Raw genomic sequence first — 18,902 nt, forward strand, 5'->3', positions numbered from 1 at the left:
TATGTGACACCTTAATCAATAAAGAAATTTAAAAAAAAATAAATAAATTAAAGGAGAAAGCAAAAAAAAAAGAAAAAAATATTTTATTTTTTATTTTTTTAAATTTATTTATTATTATTTTTTTTATTTTTAAATTTCTTTATTGATTAAGGTGTCACATATTTGTCCTCATCCCCCCATTCCCATCCCCCCCCCCCCCCCCCGCATGCCCCAACTCCCCGTTGAACTTAACCGTTGGATAGGATCATATGCATGCATACAAGTCCTTTGGTTGAACTCTCCCCCTCCCCCCACCCTCCCCTATCCTCCCTCTGAGGCCCGATAGTCCGATCGATGCCTCCTTGCTTCTGGTTCTGTTCTTGTTCCTCAGTCTATGTTGTTCATCATTTCCCCTAGATGAGCGAGATCATATGTCACTAGATATATACTTATGAGAACTGAATGTGAGACAAGCAATAATAGTTATGCTGACAGGCAAATGAATCAGTCTGTAGTGAGTTTCTTTCTGGACCAACAGTTCTTTTGAGACCCAATTTCAATGTCCACCAGTTCCTTATGTGTACATGTCAGCACTGACCCCTCAGCTCTGGATGGTGGACAAATGGTGGTAACGGAGGTCCGACTCCCTCTGGTTTGGTCTCGGCCCGGACTAAGGGGCACGTGGCCTCATCCGGATCTAGGGACACAAGGTCTCACCCGGACCCAGGGACGCTTGGCCTCTCCCAGACCCAGGGGCACGTGGCCTCACCCGGGCCTTGGTGCACGAGGCCTCACCCGGATCCAGGGACACACGGTCTCACCCGGACCTAGGGACGCCTGGCCTCTCCCAGACCCAGGGGCACGTGGCCTCACCCGGGCCTAGGTGCACGAGGCCTCACCCGGATCCAGGGACACATGGTCTCACCCGGACCCAGGGACACTTGGCCTCTCCCAGACCCAGGGGCACATGGCCTCACCCGGGCCTAGGTGCACGAGGCCTCACCCGGATCCAGGGACACATGGTCTCGCCCGGACCCAGGGGTGCGTGGCCTCTCTCAGACCCAGGGGCACGTGGCCTCACCTGGACCTAGGTGCACGAGGCCTCACCCGGATCCAGGGACACATGGTCTCATCCGGACCCAGGCGCGCTTGGCCTCCCCCAGACCCAGGGGCACGTGGCCTCACCCGGGCCTAGGTGCACGAGGCCTCCCCCGGATCCAGGGACACATGGTCTCACCCGGACCCAGGGACGCTTGGCCTCTCCCAGACCCAGGGGCATGTGGCCTCACCCGGGCCTAGGTGCATGAGGCCTCACCCAGATCCAGGGACACATGGTCTCACCCGGACCCAGGGACACCTGGCCTCTCCCAGACCCAGGGGCACGTGGCCTCACCCGGGCCTAGGCGCACGAGGCCTCACCCGGATCCAGGGACACACGGTCTCACCCGGACCCAGGGACCCCTGGCCTCCCCCAGACCCAGGGGCACGTGGCTTCACCCGGGCCTAGGCGCACGAGGCCTCACCCGGATCCAGGGACACACGGTCTCACCCGGACCCAGGGACGCCTGGCCTCCCCCAGACCCAGGGGCACGCGGCCCCACCCGGGCCTAGGTGCACGAGGCCCCACCTGGATCCAGGGACACATGGTCTCGCCCGGACCTAGGGGTGCGTGGCCTCTCTCAGACCCAGGGGCACGTGGCCTCACCTGGACCTAGGTGCACGAAGCCACCCGGACCCAGGGGCGCATTACCTCTCTCAGACCCCTGGTCGCGTGGTCTCACCCGGATCCAGGGGCGCACGGCCTCACCCGGACTCGGGACCCAGCCTTACCCGGATCCAGGGGCCCACGGCCTCTCCCGGACCCAGGGTTCAGCTTCACCCGGACCCAGGGGGACGTTACCTCTCTCAGACCCCTGGTCGCGTGGTCTCACCCGGATCCAGGGGCGCACGGCCTCACCCGGACTCGGGACCCAGCCTTACCCGGATCCAGGGGCCCACGGCCTCACCCGGACCCAGGGTTCAGATTCGCCCGGACCCAGGGGCACATGGCCTCACCCAAACCCGGAATCCAGCTTCACCTGGACCCAGGGGCGCGTGGCCTCACCCAAACCCAGGGGCGTGAGGCCTCACCTAGACCCAGAGGCGTGTGACCACATCTGAGCCCAGAGGCTCGCAGGCTCGCCTGGACTCGGGTCTCAGCGGGGTTTCGTCTTCTTGATCCCAATTCCTGTTGGTCAATTCCCTCTCAGCAATTCCTTCGGTCATTTTCTCAGAGCTCCAGGGCGGCTGCCGCAGAACTCGTTGGGCGGTGGGCTCGGCAAGGCTCCGGTGTGCCCGGTGCACGGCGGTGGGCTGGTCCGGTGTCGCTGCGTCGGCCCTTGGGTCTGCAACGGTGGCCGGTCGCTGAGCGTGCGCACCTGGCCACTTCGGGGCATTGAGATTCTTGAAGGACTCGGAGGTCAGCAAGCACGGAGTCTCCCACCCCATGTCTTCCAGGGGCTCGTCTGTCCGTGCTCGGCAGCGAGTGGAGCCGTCCCCTCAGCCGGAGACCGCCGGGGGAACTGCGCCGAGCACGTTCCAGGCCGCCATTGTGTCGCCTGAGCCATAGTTCTTTTTTTTTTTTTTTTTTTATTTTATTGATTTTTACAGAGAGGAAGAGAGAGGGATAGAGAGTTAGAAACATCGATGAGAGAGAAACATCGATCAGCTGCCTCCTGCACGCCCCCTACTGGGGATGTGCCCGCAACCAAGGTACATGCCCTTGACCGGGAATCGAACCCGGGACCCTTCAGTCCACAGGCCGACACTCTATCCACAGAGCCACACCAGCCAGGGCAAAGAGCCATAGTTCTTAAAGTGTGGACTTTGGGTCACCGGCATCAGCATCATCCTGCGTACCCCTCTCTTTTATTCTAGTTGTAGAGCATCTGCTCAGCCAGCCCCCCGGTCTTTCTGGCTGGTGTCTGCTCTGCTCTCCCGTCGTAGTCTCAATATTGTTGTGGTAGGCAACGATCAGGCTGCCGCCCTATGTCTCCATCTTGGTCCTCCTTTGTACAGTTAAGTCTTGATTGTTGTTGGTGTCACTGGGAGGAATTGTCCTCCAGGCCAATTTGTCTATATAGGAAGAGTTGCTGTGCAGGAGACATGTTTGTGGGCCGGGTCTTGATGCAGCAATGCCTTGGCGCTCACTGAGTCTGCCTCTAGAATGCCTCCCTTATGCAAGTGATTGAAATCTGGTGTCATCTCCCACCAACCACTAGATGCCCTCGTTTCTGGGTCTCCAATGTAGTGTGGGTCAGCCACTACCTGAGGCACTCAGCAGGAAAAAGCTTCTGCTCAGCTTGGCTGGGGCGGAGCTACAGGGTGGAGCCTACAACCTTGGCTTCCTGTCAGCCCCGCCCTATGAGGCTCCTGTGTCTGTGTCCCTCTGTATTCCTTGCAAACACCTCTGAGAGAAACGCGCCCTGGAGTTTCGCCCACTGCCAAACAGTCCAGTCCCTCCCCTAATGAATCTGGACTCCCAGATTCTCGCCTGGAACTGGGTTTCAGTGTAGTTGGAACTGGGTCTCAGCGCAATCTGGCGTCCCTGTCTCCTTCCCAGCAGGGCCACCCAGTGGCGCAGGCAAAAGTCCGTCCTCTGCGCACCTTCCAGTGCGCGCGTCTGGAGCCGCCGCTTCTCTGTGCCTCCGCCACCACAGCCCAAATTCATTCCCCCAGCGTGCACCTGGCTTCCCAGGGTTTCGCCCGGAAGTGGGGTTCAGTGCAGTCGGAACTGGGGTTCAGCACGGTCCTGAGCTTATGTCTCCTTCCCGCTAGGGCAGTTCAGTGGCACAGGCAACAGTCCGTCCTTTGCGCCCCTTCCCGTGCGCTCCTCTGTGCCTACGCCCCACAGCCCAGATTCATTCCCCCAGCCTGCGCCTGGCTTCCCAGGGTTTCGCCAGGAACTGGCGCTCAGTGCAGTCGGAGCCGGCGCTTAGCGCACTCCGGAGCCTTTATCTCCTTCCTGCCAGTGAACGCCGGCCAGGCCGTCAGCCGCCCCTTCCTCTCCGGCTCCATCCTCCCCGCAGGCGCGCGTGCTCTTGTCTCCGCCAGTTTCTCCATACCTCAGGCTTTTACGGCTCCCCCGATTGTCCCCGTGGCCTTCTCCTTCCCCCCAGCTGTGGGCATTTCAGTCCGCCAGCTCTCCTGTGGTTCTGGACGATGTCCGTTCTGACCTCTAGTTGTGCCTTTGAAATTGTTGTGCCCGGCTGCAGGTTAGGTGTTTAACCTATGCCGCCATCTTGGTTTCTCCTCGAAAAAAATATTTTAAATATATATATATATAGAACTCATACAACTTAACAAAAGGAAGATAAACAATCCAATTGAAAAATGGGCAAAGGGCCTAAATAGACACTTCTCTAAAGTGGACATACAGATGGCCAGGAGACATATGAAAAAAAAATGCTCAAAATCACTAATCATCAGAGATGCAAATTAAAACCACAAGGAGGTATCATCTCACACCTGTCAGAATGACTATCATCAACAAATCAAAATGACAAGTGCTGACAAGGATGTTCGATCCCTAGTACACTGCTGGTGGGAATGCAGACTGGTGCAGCCACTATGGAAAACAGTATGGAATTTCCTCCAAAACTTTAAAATGGTTATGGCAGGCAAACAAAAACAAAAACAAACAAACTTTAATGGAACCGCCATTTGACACAGAGATCCCACTTCTAGGAATATATCCTAAGAAACCTGAAACACCAATCAAAAAGAATATATGCACCCCCATGTTCACAGCAGCACTATTTGCAATAGCTAAGATCTGGAAACAGCCCAAGTGTCCATCAGTAGATGAGTGGATAACAAAGCAAAGCTGTGGTACATTTACACCATGAAATACTATGCAGCAGTAAAAAAGAAGGGTCTCTTACCCTTTGAGACAGCATGGAGGGACCTGGGGAGTGTTATGCTAAGCGAAATAAGCCAGTCAGAGAAAAACAAGTATCACATGATCTCACTCATATGTGGAATCTAACGAACAACATAGATCCAGAGACATAGAAGCTTGGTACAGACTGTGGAATCTCAGAGGGAAGGGCAGGTGGGTGTGTGGTTGGGAAGTGATCAACCAAAGAACTTGTGTGTGTGTGTGTGTGTGTGTATATATATATATATATATACACACACACATATATATATATGTATATATATATCCCATGGACAGACAATAGGGTGGTGAAGGCCTGGGTGGGTGCAGGCTAGAAGGGGTCAATGGGGAAAAAGGGACATATGTAACACTTGCAACAATAAAGATTTTTATTAAAATAAAAAAAATAAAAAGAAGTACAAATTGGTAGTTACAAATTAGTGATGGGGATATAAAATGTAGCATACAAAATATCCTATGTAATGAAGAGGGAATATGCTAATTGACCCTCACACCATCACAAAGATGGGAGCACCCACAGCCAATAAGGAGGGAAATATGCTAATTGACTGTCCCGCCCTCAAAGATGGTGGCACCCACAGCCAATAAGGAGAGAATATGCTAATTGACTGCCACGCCCTCAAATATGGCGGCACCCACAGTCACAGTAGCGGCAGGCCCAGCCACTCTGTGCACCTGCCTCGGGAGTCCCCCAGTTCCCTCAGCCCCCCAGCCGCCCAGGGCCGCCCGAGGCTCAGGTAACCAGGGCCGGCCGAGGCTTGCGCTGCCGGCAGTGGCAGCAGCAGAGGTACAATGGGGCGTCGCCTTCCCCTGATTGCCGGGTCGCCTCCCACCCCTGAGGGCTCTGGGAATGTGAGAGGGGGCAGGCCGGGCTGAGGGACCCCCCTCCAGTGCATGAATTTCCATGCACTGGGCCTCCAGTAGTTAATAATATTGTGATACCTATGTATGGTATTAGATGTGTTGTAGATTTATTGGGATGATCACTTCATAAGTTCTATAAATGTCTAATTATTATGTTGTACACCTAATATTATGTAAGCTAATAAATATTTTATGTTCACTGTAATTGAAAAATATATATACATTTTAAAATAATTGAAAAACTCAGTTTTTCTGACTTTTATTGTAAAAAAAACACTGGCTCATTTCTATCTTGTAAGCTATCATGATTTACGTTCTGCCTTCTGTCTCATTTTTCTGTATTTGGCATCTAGCATAACATTTACATAAGTTATGAAAAGATTATTTACAGTTAACTTGTACATGTTTGGTGATTATAAACGTTGAACTGTATACAGAAAACTAAAGAGCAGTGTAACTGTTAGCATGACTAGTGTCATTAGCAGACAGACAAAGACAATCCAACGGGATGGACTCTGAGTTCACTGTCAATCCGCAGGCATGAAGGCCTCATAGATTGATTGGAAAGCTGATATGTCTGCTGTCCGCAGCTTCTCACTCCTGAGGACTTAGATGACCGTTGTAGGTAAAGGCAGGAGTCAGAAACAGGGTATATGTTCATTCGTAGTTGGGCATCCCATAGGGTAAAGTCTCTTCCAATGAAATTGGAATATCTTTTATTTCGTGTCCTTCCCCGCCCCTCCTTTTCTCACCGCCCCCCCCCCCCCCCCCCGCAAAAAAAATCTCCAGGTGGAAGTTAGTGACCTTTAAAGTTGTGGTCTCCTGGGACTCGCTGTGAAAGGAAGCAGTTACCAACTTGGCATTTTCTTGAAATGACTCTGTCAGCTGCCCCCTTTCAATGACGTCAGTCTTGGCAGGCTCCAGGCTTCCTGAGGTAAATCCCACTCTGTAAGCTCAGCCCCCACCCCACACAGCAGATCATATATTGTGGTTGTGGCTAACCCTCAAAACCAGTAAGCCTGAGGGTCAACCCCACCCACGGACATGCCAACAGCAATCAAGGGGCCACCACAACAGGAGGGCACACACACCTGCAGAAGGTGTTCTCCTGGAGCACCAGGCTCAGGTGATAAGGGAGACCATGACAATGGGCCCCGCAGGTCACCCACTACGTAAGGCCACCCTGCCAAGACAGGAGATGCAGCAGATCTACCTAAAGCATAGAAGCAAACAGAGGGAGGCAGACAAAAATGAGGAGACAAAGAAACTTGTCACAAATGAAAGAACAGGAGAAAACTCCAAAAAAGAAGTAAATGAAATAAAGACAAGCAACCTATCAGATACAGAGTCCAAAACACTCACGGAACTTCGGGGAAGAATAATAGATGAAAAGACCTACAACCAATTCTGCACTACCCGGCAACGCTATCACTTACCATTGAGCAGGAGATGACAGCTCCCCTGACCAGAACAAGCTAAAGGAGTTCATCACCACCAAACAGTATTACAAAAAACATAGCAGAGACTTCTTGAAGAAGAGTTTTAGAAAGATAAAAAATATAAATAATAATGACAATAACTTCATACCTATCACTAATCACTTTAAATGTAGGTGGATTAAATGCTCCAATGAAAGGACATTGGGTAGCTAAATGGATAAGAAAACGAGAACTGTCTACTATGCTGTCTACTAGAGACCTACCCCAGATCCAAAGACACACACAGACTAAAAGTGAAGGGATGGAGAAAAATACTTCATGCAAATGCAAACAAAAAGAATGCAGGGGTAGCAATATTTATATCATACAAAAATAGACTTTAAAACAAAGGCTATTATAAGAGACAACAAGGACATTTCATATTGATAAAGGGGTCAATCCAACAAAAGGGTATCACCTTGTAAACATGTGTGACCTCAACCCAGGAGCACCCAAGTGTACAAAGCACAGCTGGGGGGACATAAAGGGAGCAATCGGCAGTAATAGGTCTACTTAGCAGGGAACTCATTTGACAAAATTCTCAACCATTCTTGTTGGAAACATTTAATAAAATAGACTCCATGAACATGTCCTGAACAGGATTTTAAAAAGCATGCACACACAAATGTGTGTGTGTGTGTGAGTGTGTGTGGTGTGCGCGTGCGCATAATACATAGAAGAGAAACTTGGGAAGCATTATCTCTGAAGTCCTGAACAAGACAAGCACACTAACGCCACTGGTACCACGACACTAATTCCAATAATAGCGCAACGATGTAGTATACCAATAGAGGCACTAGGGCAGGAAAAAGAAATCAGTGATATAAAATCGGAAAAGGACAATATAAAATTAAGATTATTTGTAGAACATATGATTGTGTCTTTGAAAACCCCATGAGAATCAACTGAAAACTAGTGCAAACTATGAGTAATTCAGAATTGTAACAATATACAAAATTCTCGACAGCCATTAACAGCCCCCCTAACAACAGCCACTTGAATTATGCAACGAAAGGGAAGACCTCATTTACAATGGCAACAAACGGATAAAAAGTCTGGGAATAAACTTAACAAGAAACGTATAAAAGCTTGACAAGGAAATGAGCGGAAGCTAGCACTGCCAACCTGCTCAGCAGATACCTGAACATGAAAGTTGAGAGAATCAGAGAAGCGCCCATTTTATGAAAACACAGATGGTGTCCAGGTCTTGGATCAAGATAACGACAAAGAAAATTTTACTTCTTCCCTTCCACTAAGGGTGCCTTTTACTTTGATTTTTCTTGCCTTCACCTTTCAGCACTATGTTGAATAGAAGTAACCGAAGTAGGCATCCTTGCCTTGTTCCTGATCTTGGGGGGAAGCTTTCTGTCTTCCATACTGAGTATTATGTCAGCTGTCAGTTCATATATGGCCTATACCATGTTGAAGAATCTTCCATCTTTTTTGAATCACTTTTACATCTTCTTCTCTCCAGTTTCATTTTTAAAATTGATGTAAGATGTACATAGCATAGCCCTGACCAGTGTGGCTCAGTGGATAGAGCGTCAGTCTGCGGACTGAAGGGTCCCGGGTTCGATTCCGGTCAGGGGCGTGTGCCTTGGTTGCGGGCACGTCCCCAGTGGGGGGCGTGCAGGAGGCGGCTGATGGATGTTTCTCTCTCATCGATGTTTCTGGCTCTCTATCCCTCTCCCTTCCTCTCTGTAAAAAATCAATAGGATATATATTTTTTAAAAAAAAGAAAAAAAAGATGTACATAGCATAAATTTGCCTTTTTAAAGTGTACAATTCAGTGGCATTAAGTACATCCACCCTAGCCGAGCCCCGTGTGATTGATTTTAATGCTCCTAGTATTTTGGCAGCTAGCATTAAATGATTTAATTATTGATTAGGCCTTGGTTCACATGTTCACCCCTCTTCCTGCTCACCTCCTTTGTCCTCACAGATGTAGTCAGAGTGTCTCACGGTCAAGCAGAAGGAGGTGCCTTCAGAGTCGCGAGGAGGGTTTGTTTTGCAGAAGGAAAGAGATCCTCAAGGTAGCTGCAACCAGCTGCCGACGCCCAGGAGTCTGTGACTAAAGACACAGACTTCTCTCTCTGTTCCTGGAACTCCCTCGCTGCATAAAAACTCCCTACTTCTGCTTTTTGAGAGACGAATTTGAGAGACCTTGCTCCCCAGTCCTCTCACCTCGGCCAAATCAAATAAACCTCTCACTGTCTTCAAGCTCCACACCTCAGTGTTTTGGCCTACCAGTGCACTGGGCACAGGAACCTGAATTTTGAGGGGTAATTTGGTCCCATCACCACCATCCATCCATCTCTCAAACCTCCTCCACACTCCTCATTAAACAGAGCTCCCATCACCCCACTGCCCTCCGGTCCCCGTGACCACCGTGCTGTTTCTGTCTCTGTGAACCTGACTGCCCCAGGTACCTCAGAGAGGTGGGATCAGCAAGGAGGTCCTATGCAGAGGTCCTATGTTTGTTCCTTCTGTTGCTGAACTGTGGCCATGACAGCTGCGTCAGGCATTATCTGCTGGCGAAGGCGTGGGAAGAGTTCGGACAGGCGGCCAAGGCCGTCTGAGGCTGCGATGCAGGTTTGCTGTCCTAACACTTTTCATCAGCTCTGCTATCCCCGGCCATGGACACATATGTAAACAGCCATCAACAAATGAAAATGTGACCTTATCATTAGCCACCAGGGAAATGCAAGTTAAAATCACAATGAGACAGCATTACACACCCACCAGAATGTTACGTTTTAAAAAGTGACATTATCAAGCCTTAGAGAAGCGGTGAAGCTACTGGACTGTCATATTACTGGTGAGGAATATGAATTGTTGGAAAACTATCTGATGACTGGTGAAGTGAAACATGCAAAGCATTTTTTTGCTTTCACCCAGAAATTCTGCGGTAGCGCTTGGGAGGAGCGTGAGGACGCTGGCGATGTTCCGGGTGGCAGGTGCATCGGTGGCTGACGGTGGTCACTCACGGCACACAGCTACAGCTATGACTGCTTTGCATTTATCCCATGTCCAGTAAAAATGCAACATTCAGGCCCCCAAAAAGGTGTTTGCAAGGCCTAGATGTTGGATTTCCTCAGTTGTGATCAGGGAGAGCTTTCTTAAAGGCAAGGGTGAAGCAGACACTTACTCTCTCAGCCACGGGGGCTCTGGTTATAACATAAGCCGGGCCGTCTATCTCTTCTGGCCCTAATGTGTTCTCCCAGGAACGCGAGTGATTTGCCATGACGTCTGCTCCCCTGCAAGGAACACACCCACCGCTCCCACAGGCTTCAGACCTTCACCCCACGGGGAGCTAGCCTGAGGGCCTGGCAACAGAACCAGTGAGATGTGACAAGTCGCTCTGTGATAAAAGTCTCTGTCGGTAACAAGTGGCAAAAATTCAAGTTTTGGTTCCCTAACATTTGGGAAAGTATTGGCTCGTGGGACTGTGAAGGTGTGCCCACAGGCGTGCTTTCAGCGGCAAGCCTTACCGGCCACCTGAGCTTGTCGAGACTGCCCCTGGGCTGCTCCTTCCCCTGCATTAGCTTTATCCTCGGCAGCTCTTGCCTTCCGTGTGCGGGTGGCTCCATAATTATGTCACCCCCAGGGTAGAGAGCCCCCGGGGAAAGCTTGTCTCTTCTGCACTGGTTCTAACCAAGTCCCAGGGAGGCTGAACGCCGGGCCCGAGCCGCCTGCACATTCCTGAACCGATCGCTGTGCTGGGAAGACTTGATTCTCCCATCCTACGGTTGTGAAGGGGAGGGGTGACGGAGTGGATCACCCACAATAAAGAAGCTCCTTACGAACACAGAAATTGGGGAGAATAGGAAAAGGCCTGCGGCACACTAATATGACCACAGTCCGCATTTCCTGAAAGAAGTTGCTTGTGAGCGTTTAGCCCCTGGTCCTACATCCTGCCGAGGTGATTTCCTTGGCCCACAGTACTGAAATCAGTGAGTATATCATATTCAAAAAGTTGGGAAAATGTTTCAACTTGGAAATTTGGTAAAAAAAAATTCCCAGGCCTCTTTGGTTACATAAATATATCACATTGTTCTATTACAGCATTTGGATGTGGTTTTAAAATATGCCCAACAAAATGCCATCAACTGATTTCCACAGTAAAGAAAATGTTCAAGAGTTGGTGAGGAGTCAAACTCTTGGTGATTGTGTCATTAGAATAAAAATAGATTCTTTTAAAGAAATGCCCACATCTTTTCCTTAGCAGAGAAGTAGCTCTTTGCTACTCAGAGATTAACTTGCCTTAGATGATACTGATTTCTGTTCTATTTTCACGTTGAAATTCCGTTCATTATTTAAAAATTTTTTTAAAAAAATAGTGGCATGGCCCGGCTGCGGTGGCTCAGTGGTTGAGTGTTGACCTATAAACCAGGAGGCCACGGTTGGATTCCCGGTCAGGGCACATGCCCGGGTTGCAGGCTCGATCCCCGATCGTTCAGGAGGCAGCCGTCAATGATTCTCTCTCATCATTGATGTTTCTCTCTCTCTCTCTCTCTCTCTCTCTCTCTCTCTCCCCCTTCCTCTCTGAAATCAATAAAGGTGTTTTTTTTTTTTTAATTGTGGCATGATTCATACCTCAAGTTACCTAATCCCTTACATAATGTTTATTAGCTCGGGGTTACCGGTCCTCAGATCAGAGTAGAGATCATTGGGACCACGGTGGTGAACTTTGAGCTGATTTTAGATGGAGCTCCACAGTCCAGACGGCGGCAGTACCGCGGCCAGCTGTGCACAGGCCAAAAACGCAGCTCGCAGGGAGCCGGTAACGACTTGGTGTGTGTGGGAGGCTGCAGCTTTCCCGGCCACGTAAGATAGCTCACCTGCAGTCTCCCACTTAACCATGGCATCCCTGTCGGACTGTCCTTTTTTCCTTTTTCTTTTCCAAAAGAACACAGAGTAAAAGTAGAGGTAAAGAGTTTGATGTTCATGCCAACTCCCTTCCTTCATCAAGAATCTCTTTAAGCCTCTCATTTTACAGGCTGTTGAGAAAACCACAACAGTGGAGAGTGCCAAGACACTGAGACTAGAGTATTTGATCGTTTACTGTCCATCCTTTCAATAATTTATTGAGTACCTACTACTGGCCAGGTTCTATAATAAACACTGATACTGCAGTGAACACGAAAAAGCCCCTGACTTTTAAGACTTTCGGTGGGGATTCCAGACAGAAACAAATAAACTAAAACATGGCAAGGGACCGAGTAGCAGGCTACAGGTGGGATTTAAAGCCATGGTGATGGCGAAGGCTTCTTTAAGAGGCAGCCCGTGAGCAGAGGTTGAACTGGGAACGGCAGGCAGAGAAAGCAGCGGAGCGCCAAAGCCCCGAGGGCTGCGGCCAGTGCACCGTGCGCCGGAGCGGAGCTGGGGCCGTGGCGTCCCGGGCTCACCGCCTGCGGTGTGCTTTGGGGCTTCCTTCTCTCTACATGACAGAGGAAGCCATTGGAAAGTTGTGAGCAGGGAAGGAGCATGGTCGAGGCACCTCCCGAAGGATTGCTGAGAGCAAGTTGTTCCAGCCGGGGCCCCGCCAGGAGGAGAATCGCTCCAGCCTTTCGGGCAGAGGGCATGTAAGAGCAATGCGTGGCCAAGGAAGACAGGGCACGGACCAGCAGCCACAATGCCCGCTGGAACCCGTGCCACTGGGAGCCGCTGTCGCCGCCATCCTCCGCGTCCTGGGTGGCCATCGGGACCACGGCCGGCGCTGCTAGCCCGGAGCCATCCTGCCTCCCTCCTCTAAGCCAGTGGCCACACACTGACCCCCGGAGCAAAAGGAACGCTCCCTTCCCGCCTTAGTTCCCGCTCGCGCCTCCTCCGTGGGAAGCCCTGGGGCGCGAGGGCCTGGGGCCGCGGTTAATCCGCTCGGGCTGGGGCCCTGCCGGGCAGCACACAGCATGGCAGATGCGGAGGAGTGCAGAGTAGAACGGGGAAAGCCGGAGGGGGCCGGGCCGGGCCGGGGCCGTGCCCAGCGCAGAGGAGGCTCAGGACGGGCCAGGGCGGGAGTGGTGGGTTCCCTGTTTTGGAAGACGGCGCCAGAGAGGAGGGCACGGCGGCCTGGGAAGCGGGTCGAGGCGGGCCCCTGACGGAGGCGGGCTGGTGTCTAAGTGCAGGAGGCCCGTGTAAGTTCAGACGAACACGGGGCAGGCGGACGCGCCCCTCGCGGCTCAGAGGAAGGGTGCGGCTCCGGGCGGGCCCACAGCCTTCGCCGCCGCCATCGCAGGGACGGCGGAGGAGGAGAGCGAGGCCGTGTCCCGGAGGCCGCCACCGGGGCCTGGGGCCAGCGAGGGCCGAGCCTGCCTCGTGCGTTCGGCAACTCGGAGGCGGAGGGGGCGGCGGCTCCCCGCGGAGCTCGCTGGGAAGGGCGGATGGGAGGGAGCGGAGGGTGGCGTGGGCGGGGCGGCCTCTCCCTCCGCCCGGCCCGCGGCCGTCCGCTCCCCGCAGGCCCCGAGCCCGGCCCGCCCGCGGCCGGCGGGGAGGGGGCGGGATCGGCCCCGCGGGCGGTGCACCCACTCTCCGCCGAAGGGCCGCGCCCGCGCCTCCGGCCTCCCGCGAGCGCCCCTGCCCCGCCCCGTTTCCCCTCCGGCGCCCCCCACCCCCCCACCGGCACCTAGGCCGCCCCGGGATCCCCCCGCCACCCGTCGGGTTGGGAGGCCGCACCCCAGCCCGGACCCGCCCGCGGTCAGCTCCCGGCGTGGGCGGTGGGCGGGGCCTCCGGCGGGGTCACGCGTCCCGCCCGACCAATAGGCGCGCGGCTCGGGTGGATGGGGTGGAGCCCGCCCCCGGCGGCTGCCGGCAGTCCGGCTGGGCGGGTGCAGAGGACGCGTCTGGCGGGTGAGTGGGGTGCGGCCCGGGGTCCGCCGCGGAGGGGGCGAGCGGGGGCGGCCGCCGGGTCCCGCGCAGCGCCCCGACCTCCCTCTCTCCTCAGTGCGGGGAGCCATGGAGCGCCTGGTCCAGCGGGTCCGAGACGCTTTCCGGAGCGGCCGGTCGCGCCCCCTGAGGTTCCGGCTGCAGCAGCTCGAGGCGCTGCGCAGGATGGTGCAGGAGCGCGAGAGGGACATCCTGGCGGCCATCGCCTCGGACCTGAGCAAGGTGCGCGCGCGGGCACTGGGCCGCAGTGGTGAGGACGCCAGGACTGGGGGACGGGGATGGTCTCCAGCGGGGGGGCGGGGGGTGGAGCCGAAGGTGCCCCACTCTCCCGGCCGCCCCTCGCTCAGGCAGCCCCGCGGAGCGTGTTTGCAGACACAGAAGTGCGTGTGTTTTCTGGCTTCTGTCAGGGAACTGCCTTTTATAGTTTTGCCTGTTTTTCTGTTGCATTTATGGTCCTTTTCCCGTAGGAATGTTTTTATATCTTGGATTTCGGTAATTTGTCGGCGTAATATATTGCAGATGTTTTTCTCAGAGTCTGTTTCTTGTCTTTTAACTTTGTTTACTGGTTCTTTTGAAGAAAGGTCTGTTGGTTGCCGTTGTTGCGCTTACATTTCCCCCCATGACTTCGTTTTAGGTCAGTGCTCCTTAAACCGGGGCCCTGGCGAGTCCCTGGGGATCTCGTTAGAACGCGGACCAAGGTTCAGAAGGTTGAGGGGCGGGTGAGAGCCTGCGTTTCTGATCAGTTCCCAGGTGATACCGTGGCGCTGTTTGGAACCAAGCTTTGAGTAGCAAGGGTTAGGGTGGTGCTTAGGGCATAAATATATAACCCTGTGTTTTCTAATAATATTGTCGTTTTGGTTTTACTTTTTTTTTAAATAGTTGTCCCCTTTCTGTTTTTACTTTTTATGTTTTTACTTTTTATGTTTATTCCACAGGGAACAAGATTTTGCTCTGGCTTTGTGAGTCTCCCTCTCCCTCACTTCTCCCAAAAGATTATTTTGAAGGGTAGTAGTATCTTAGTATTAGTAACAACAGGAACTATACAATTCCCTTTAGTGTGCTTTAGGTGTAGAGTGGCTGTGGTATCAAATAAACAAGATGGAATAATTAAGATTTTTAAAAGTCTGAATCATTTATTCTACAAGCATGAAATGTTTGTGTGAATCTATCTATCCTCCTATATTATAAAACCCTAATATGCAAATCTATTGAAAGGCAGAACGACTGGTCTTTATGACGTGCACTGACCACCAGGGGGCAGACGCTCAATGCAGGAGCTGCCCCTTCGTGGTCAGTGGCCGGGCTCACTGCGGGTAAGCGCAGCAGCGGGGGCAGGAGCCTCTCCCACCTCCGGGGCAGCGCTAAGGACCCCTCATGGGATGTCCCACTGCCAGCTTAGGCCTGCTCTGCTCCAGCATTCGGACATCCCCCAAAGGGTCCTGGACTGCGAGAGGGCGCAGGCCGAACTGAGGGGACCCTCCCCCCCCCCCTGCACGAATGCTGTGCACCGGCCTCTAGTCTTCTATATAATAAAAGCCTAAGCGATCAGAACAACTGGTCACTATAATGCGCACTGAACACCAGGGGCAGATGCTCAGCAGGACCTGCCCCCTGGTGGTCAGTGCACACCCACAGGGGGACTGCCACTCAGCCAGAAACCGGGCTCATGGCTGGCGAGCACAGAGGTGGTGGTGGGAGCCTCTCCCGTCTCCGCGGCAGCGCTAAGGAGTAGCAAGCTGAGCAGTAAGGAGCATTGAGCAGGCAGGTGATTAGGAGCGAGGGGTCCCAGGCCATGCTGAGGGACCCTCCCCCCCACAGGCCTCTAGTATGTATGTGTGTGTGTGTGTGTGTGTGTGTGTGTGTGTGTGTGTGTATAAAAGCCAAGCAACCGGAATGACAGAACAACCAGTCGCTATGACACGCACTGCAACAGCCAACCGGCCCCATCAGGGCCCTGATCGCCCCCCCCCCAACCTCCCGTAGCCCCTCTCCCGGCCGGCCCGGCCCCTGATCGGCCCCCCACCCCAATCGGGGGCAGGGCTGGATGGCCAACATCTTGCATCCCCTCCCACTGGTCAGCCTGGCCCAGCCCTGATAGCCCCCATCGGGGCAGGCTGGCTGGACCCCACCTGTGCATGAATTCGTGCATCGGGCCTCTTGTTAGTGTGTGTGTGTGTGTGTGTGTGTGTGTGTGTGTGTGTGTGTATGATTACTAAAGAAATACAGTAACTTCCTTGTCCTTGAGTGTTTTAAATTTGGTTGGGAGACAAAACATACACAGATAAAATATGAGAATAGTTACAAACGACTGTATTAGGGTGAAATATTAAGATGCAGGTCAAAAGCATAGTTGCTATGGTTTATAAAGTGTGATCAAGGCAAGCCATTATTAATCAGGGAAGTCATCCTGAAGGTAGTATTTAAGCCTGATTTTAAATGCCTTGGATGAGCAAAGAGGTTTTAGAGGGATTGAGTCTATTAGAGAGGGAATTAGCAAGTCTGACAGCTTGGAGGAGCAAAAAGAATCTGAATGGCAAGCCCGCCGGTCTGATAATGCCAGTTTTCACTGCAGGTGTACCCGGCCTGAAGTGTTAGACACTCGGGTTGAATGTGTCGTACTTATGCAAGGTTTACTGTGACTCTTCGAACAGAGTGAGCTGAACGCATACAGCCAGGAAGTCATTACCATTCTCGGGGAAGTTGATCTCGTGCTGGAGCAGCTTCCTGAGTGGATTACTGCTACGCCCGCCAAGAAGAACCTGCTCACCATGATGGATGAGGCCTATGTCCAGCCAGAGCCCCTGGGGGTCGTCCTGATTATAGGGGCTTGGAACTACCCCTTCGTGCTCACCATGCAGCCACTGATCGGAGCCATTGCTGCAGGTCTGATGTCAGCTTATGTCTCTATACCTTTTTAGAGGGTCCTGTTCTCATTGATTACAAATTAAGGATGGTGGCTAATTAAGTACATTTGCTTTGATGGCATGCCTTGGTTGACACCAGCAATGTATGGAGAATGTAAGAATATAAAGGCATGAGCTGACAGGCTCAGGAATTGGAGTCAGGCATCCATATTCTAATGTGGTTTCAGTTGCCAGCTGTGGCCGTGGATGAACCATCTGACCATTTCTTCACTCAGATAAGGGCGATGGGAGCAAGGCTGGCCTGGGTTTGTGCCAAGAGATTAAGGTCTCAGTTCTGCAGGATCCAGAATGGCAGCTTTATGTTGACAAGGCCTGTTTGCCCGATAATTCCAGGGCAGAGAGGAAAGTCCAGGCGTGGGAGTAGGAGAAAGGTGATGGAAATAGAGAGGAGTGGGGGTGGTTAGTTATCTGAAGATGCTGAGAACTAAGAAGTTAGCATTTGGAAAAGAGAAACTGAGATAAGCTCTTATGCTCACAAGGAAGAACAGAATTAAGAGCAGCAGAAATAATTGGCATACTTAGCCTGTACTCCCTGCATGAACACCATTTTGGTAGCTATTAAAACATTTAATTAAGTATTAGGTGATACTGTTCTGCTTTTTGCTTTGTTTAGGAAATGCTGTGATTATCAAGCCTTCTGAACTAAGTGAAAATACAGCCAAGATCTTGGCTAAGCTCCTCCCCCAGTATTTAGACCAGGTAAGAATGCCTTGACCGTCTGCCAAACATCTGTTTGTGGTGGGAAACGCCCATTAGACCTCTCTTCCAGTGCCTGTCGTTGATGGCGGGCCATCAGTTTGCAGTGTCCTAAGCCTCCAGCAGTTGGCTTGATAAAAGAAGTTAGCTCCAAAAGACCCTGAACAGCTCAGCTGCTGTGCTTATGCCATGCATTGGAGCCAGTAGCTGCATGGGCCCCCCTGCTATTACAGACCCTCTTCTGCCCTTCGGCGTTGGATCAACCTTTGTTTTTAGGTTAATCCTAACGTGATTTTAGGTGTATTCTTTTGGTGAATTACTTAATGAGGGACTAGCTCGGTGCTGGGTTCTGGTCATCTCTTGTCTTAATGGAATAGGTCTCTATAAGAACACTTCGCTTTAAATGGGCCTGTTTGTGGCATGAAGCTACAGGGAGAAAATGGCCTCCCAAACCAGAGTTGTCCCTCGGGTTAAAGTGCTGGCATTTAAGGGTGTCAGCGTTGGGTAAAGAAGATGCGCTCCAACCACAGGGTTCCGTCTCTGTTCGAGTCGAAGGTCCTCCTGCCACCATCACGGAGCTGGGACTGTTTAGTTCGACCTGGGACTGCTGCAGGGAGGAGGCCTCACTTCACTGTCATTGAAAGGCAACTTTAAAACATCATACTTGTAGTTGTACGCGTTAACTTATAATAATCTAACTCGGCCCTTGGAATAATACTGTTCTTTGTCGTCTTAACCACAGAACAGTTTTGTTCTAATAGCTGTGGTTATCTAGCTCAGAAGGATGATGAAAACAGAGAGATGTCGTGGATTGAGTAGGATTAGAAACCAGGGGTAAATTCTTCACTATCTGACTGTCCAGATGGGCATAGTGATGCCCGCCCTGCCTCACCTAGCTGTGGGGGCATCAGTCACACACGCTCTGTAGATTGAGCCATACGCAATAACCTGAAACAGCTGGGCAGGTGAACTCTGAAGTGAATGAGGACTAATTAGCCCTGATTAGCAGGAGACCAAGTGGAAACATGAGGCCCACAACCAACTTGTACTTCACGCCAGCACCTCAGAATGTTCTAACACACCTCCCTCTGTCTTCCTCGTCATCTGTCCTCTGTCGCTGCTCTTCATGTCGTTTTTCAA

General features: G+C 52.1%; 1 protein-coding gene across 5 annotated transcripts in view; it reads left to right on the top strand.

Annotated features, from left to right (window-relative positions):
* Positions 1-18,902, top strand: part of ALDH3A2 (aldehyde dehydrogenase 3 family member A2) — a 121,498-nt gene that overhangs the window by 88,226 nt on the left and 14,370 nt on the right. For 2 of the 5 annotated variants that reach the window (XM_054708803.1, XM_008156235.3), the window contains exons 1-4: positions 14,098-14,115; positions 14,201-14,364; positions 16,794-17,025; positions 17,680-17,765. In XM_054708803.1, the coding sequence (XP_054564778.1) occupies positions 14,212-14,364; positions 16,794-17,025; positions 17,680-17,765 (471 nt within the window). In that variant the 5' untranslated portion in view covers positions 14,098-14,115; positions 14,201-14,211. Of the gene's footprint in view, positions 1-14,037; positions 14,116-14,199; positions 14,365-15,077; positions 15,102-16,793; positions 17,026-17,679; positions 17,766-18,902 lie in introns of those variants that run through there. The other 3 variants (XM_054708802.1, XM_054708805.1, XM_054708804.1) reach the window with 3 other exon arrangements.

This window comes from Eptesicus fuscus, chromosome 20 (genome assembly GCF_027574615.1).
Source record: "Eptesicus fuscus isolate TK198812 chromosome 20, DD_ASM_mEF_20220401, whole genome shotgun sequence".
Taxonomy (NCBI): Eukaryota; Metazoa; Chordata; class Mammalia; order Chiroptera; family Vespertilionidae; genus Eptesicus; species Eptesicus fuscus.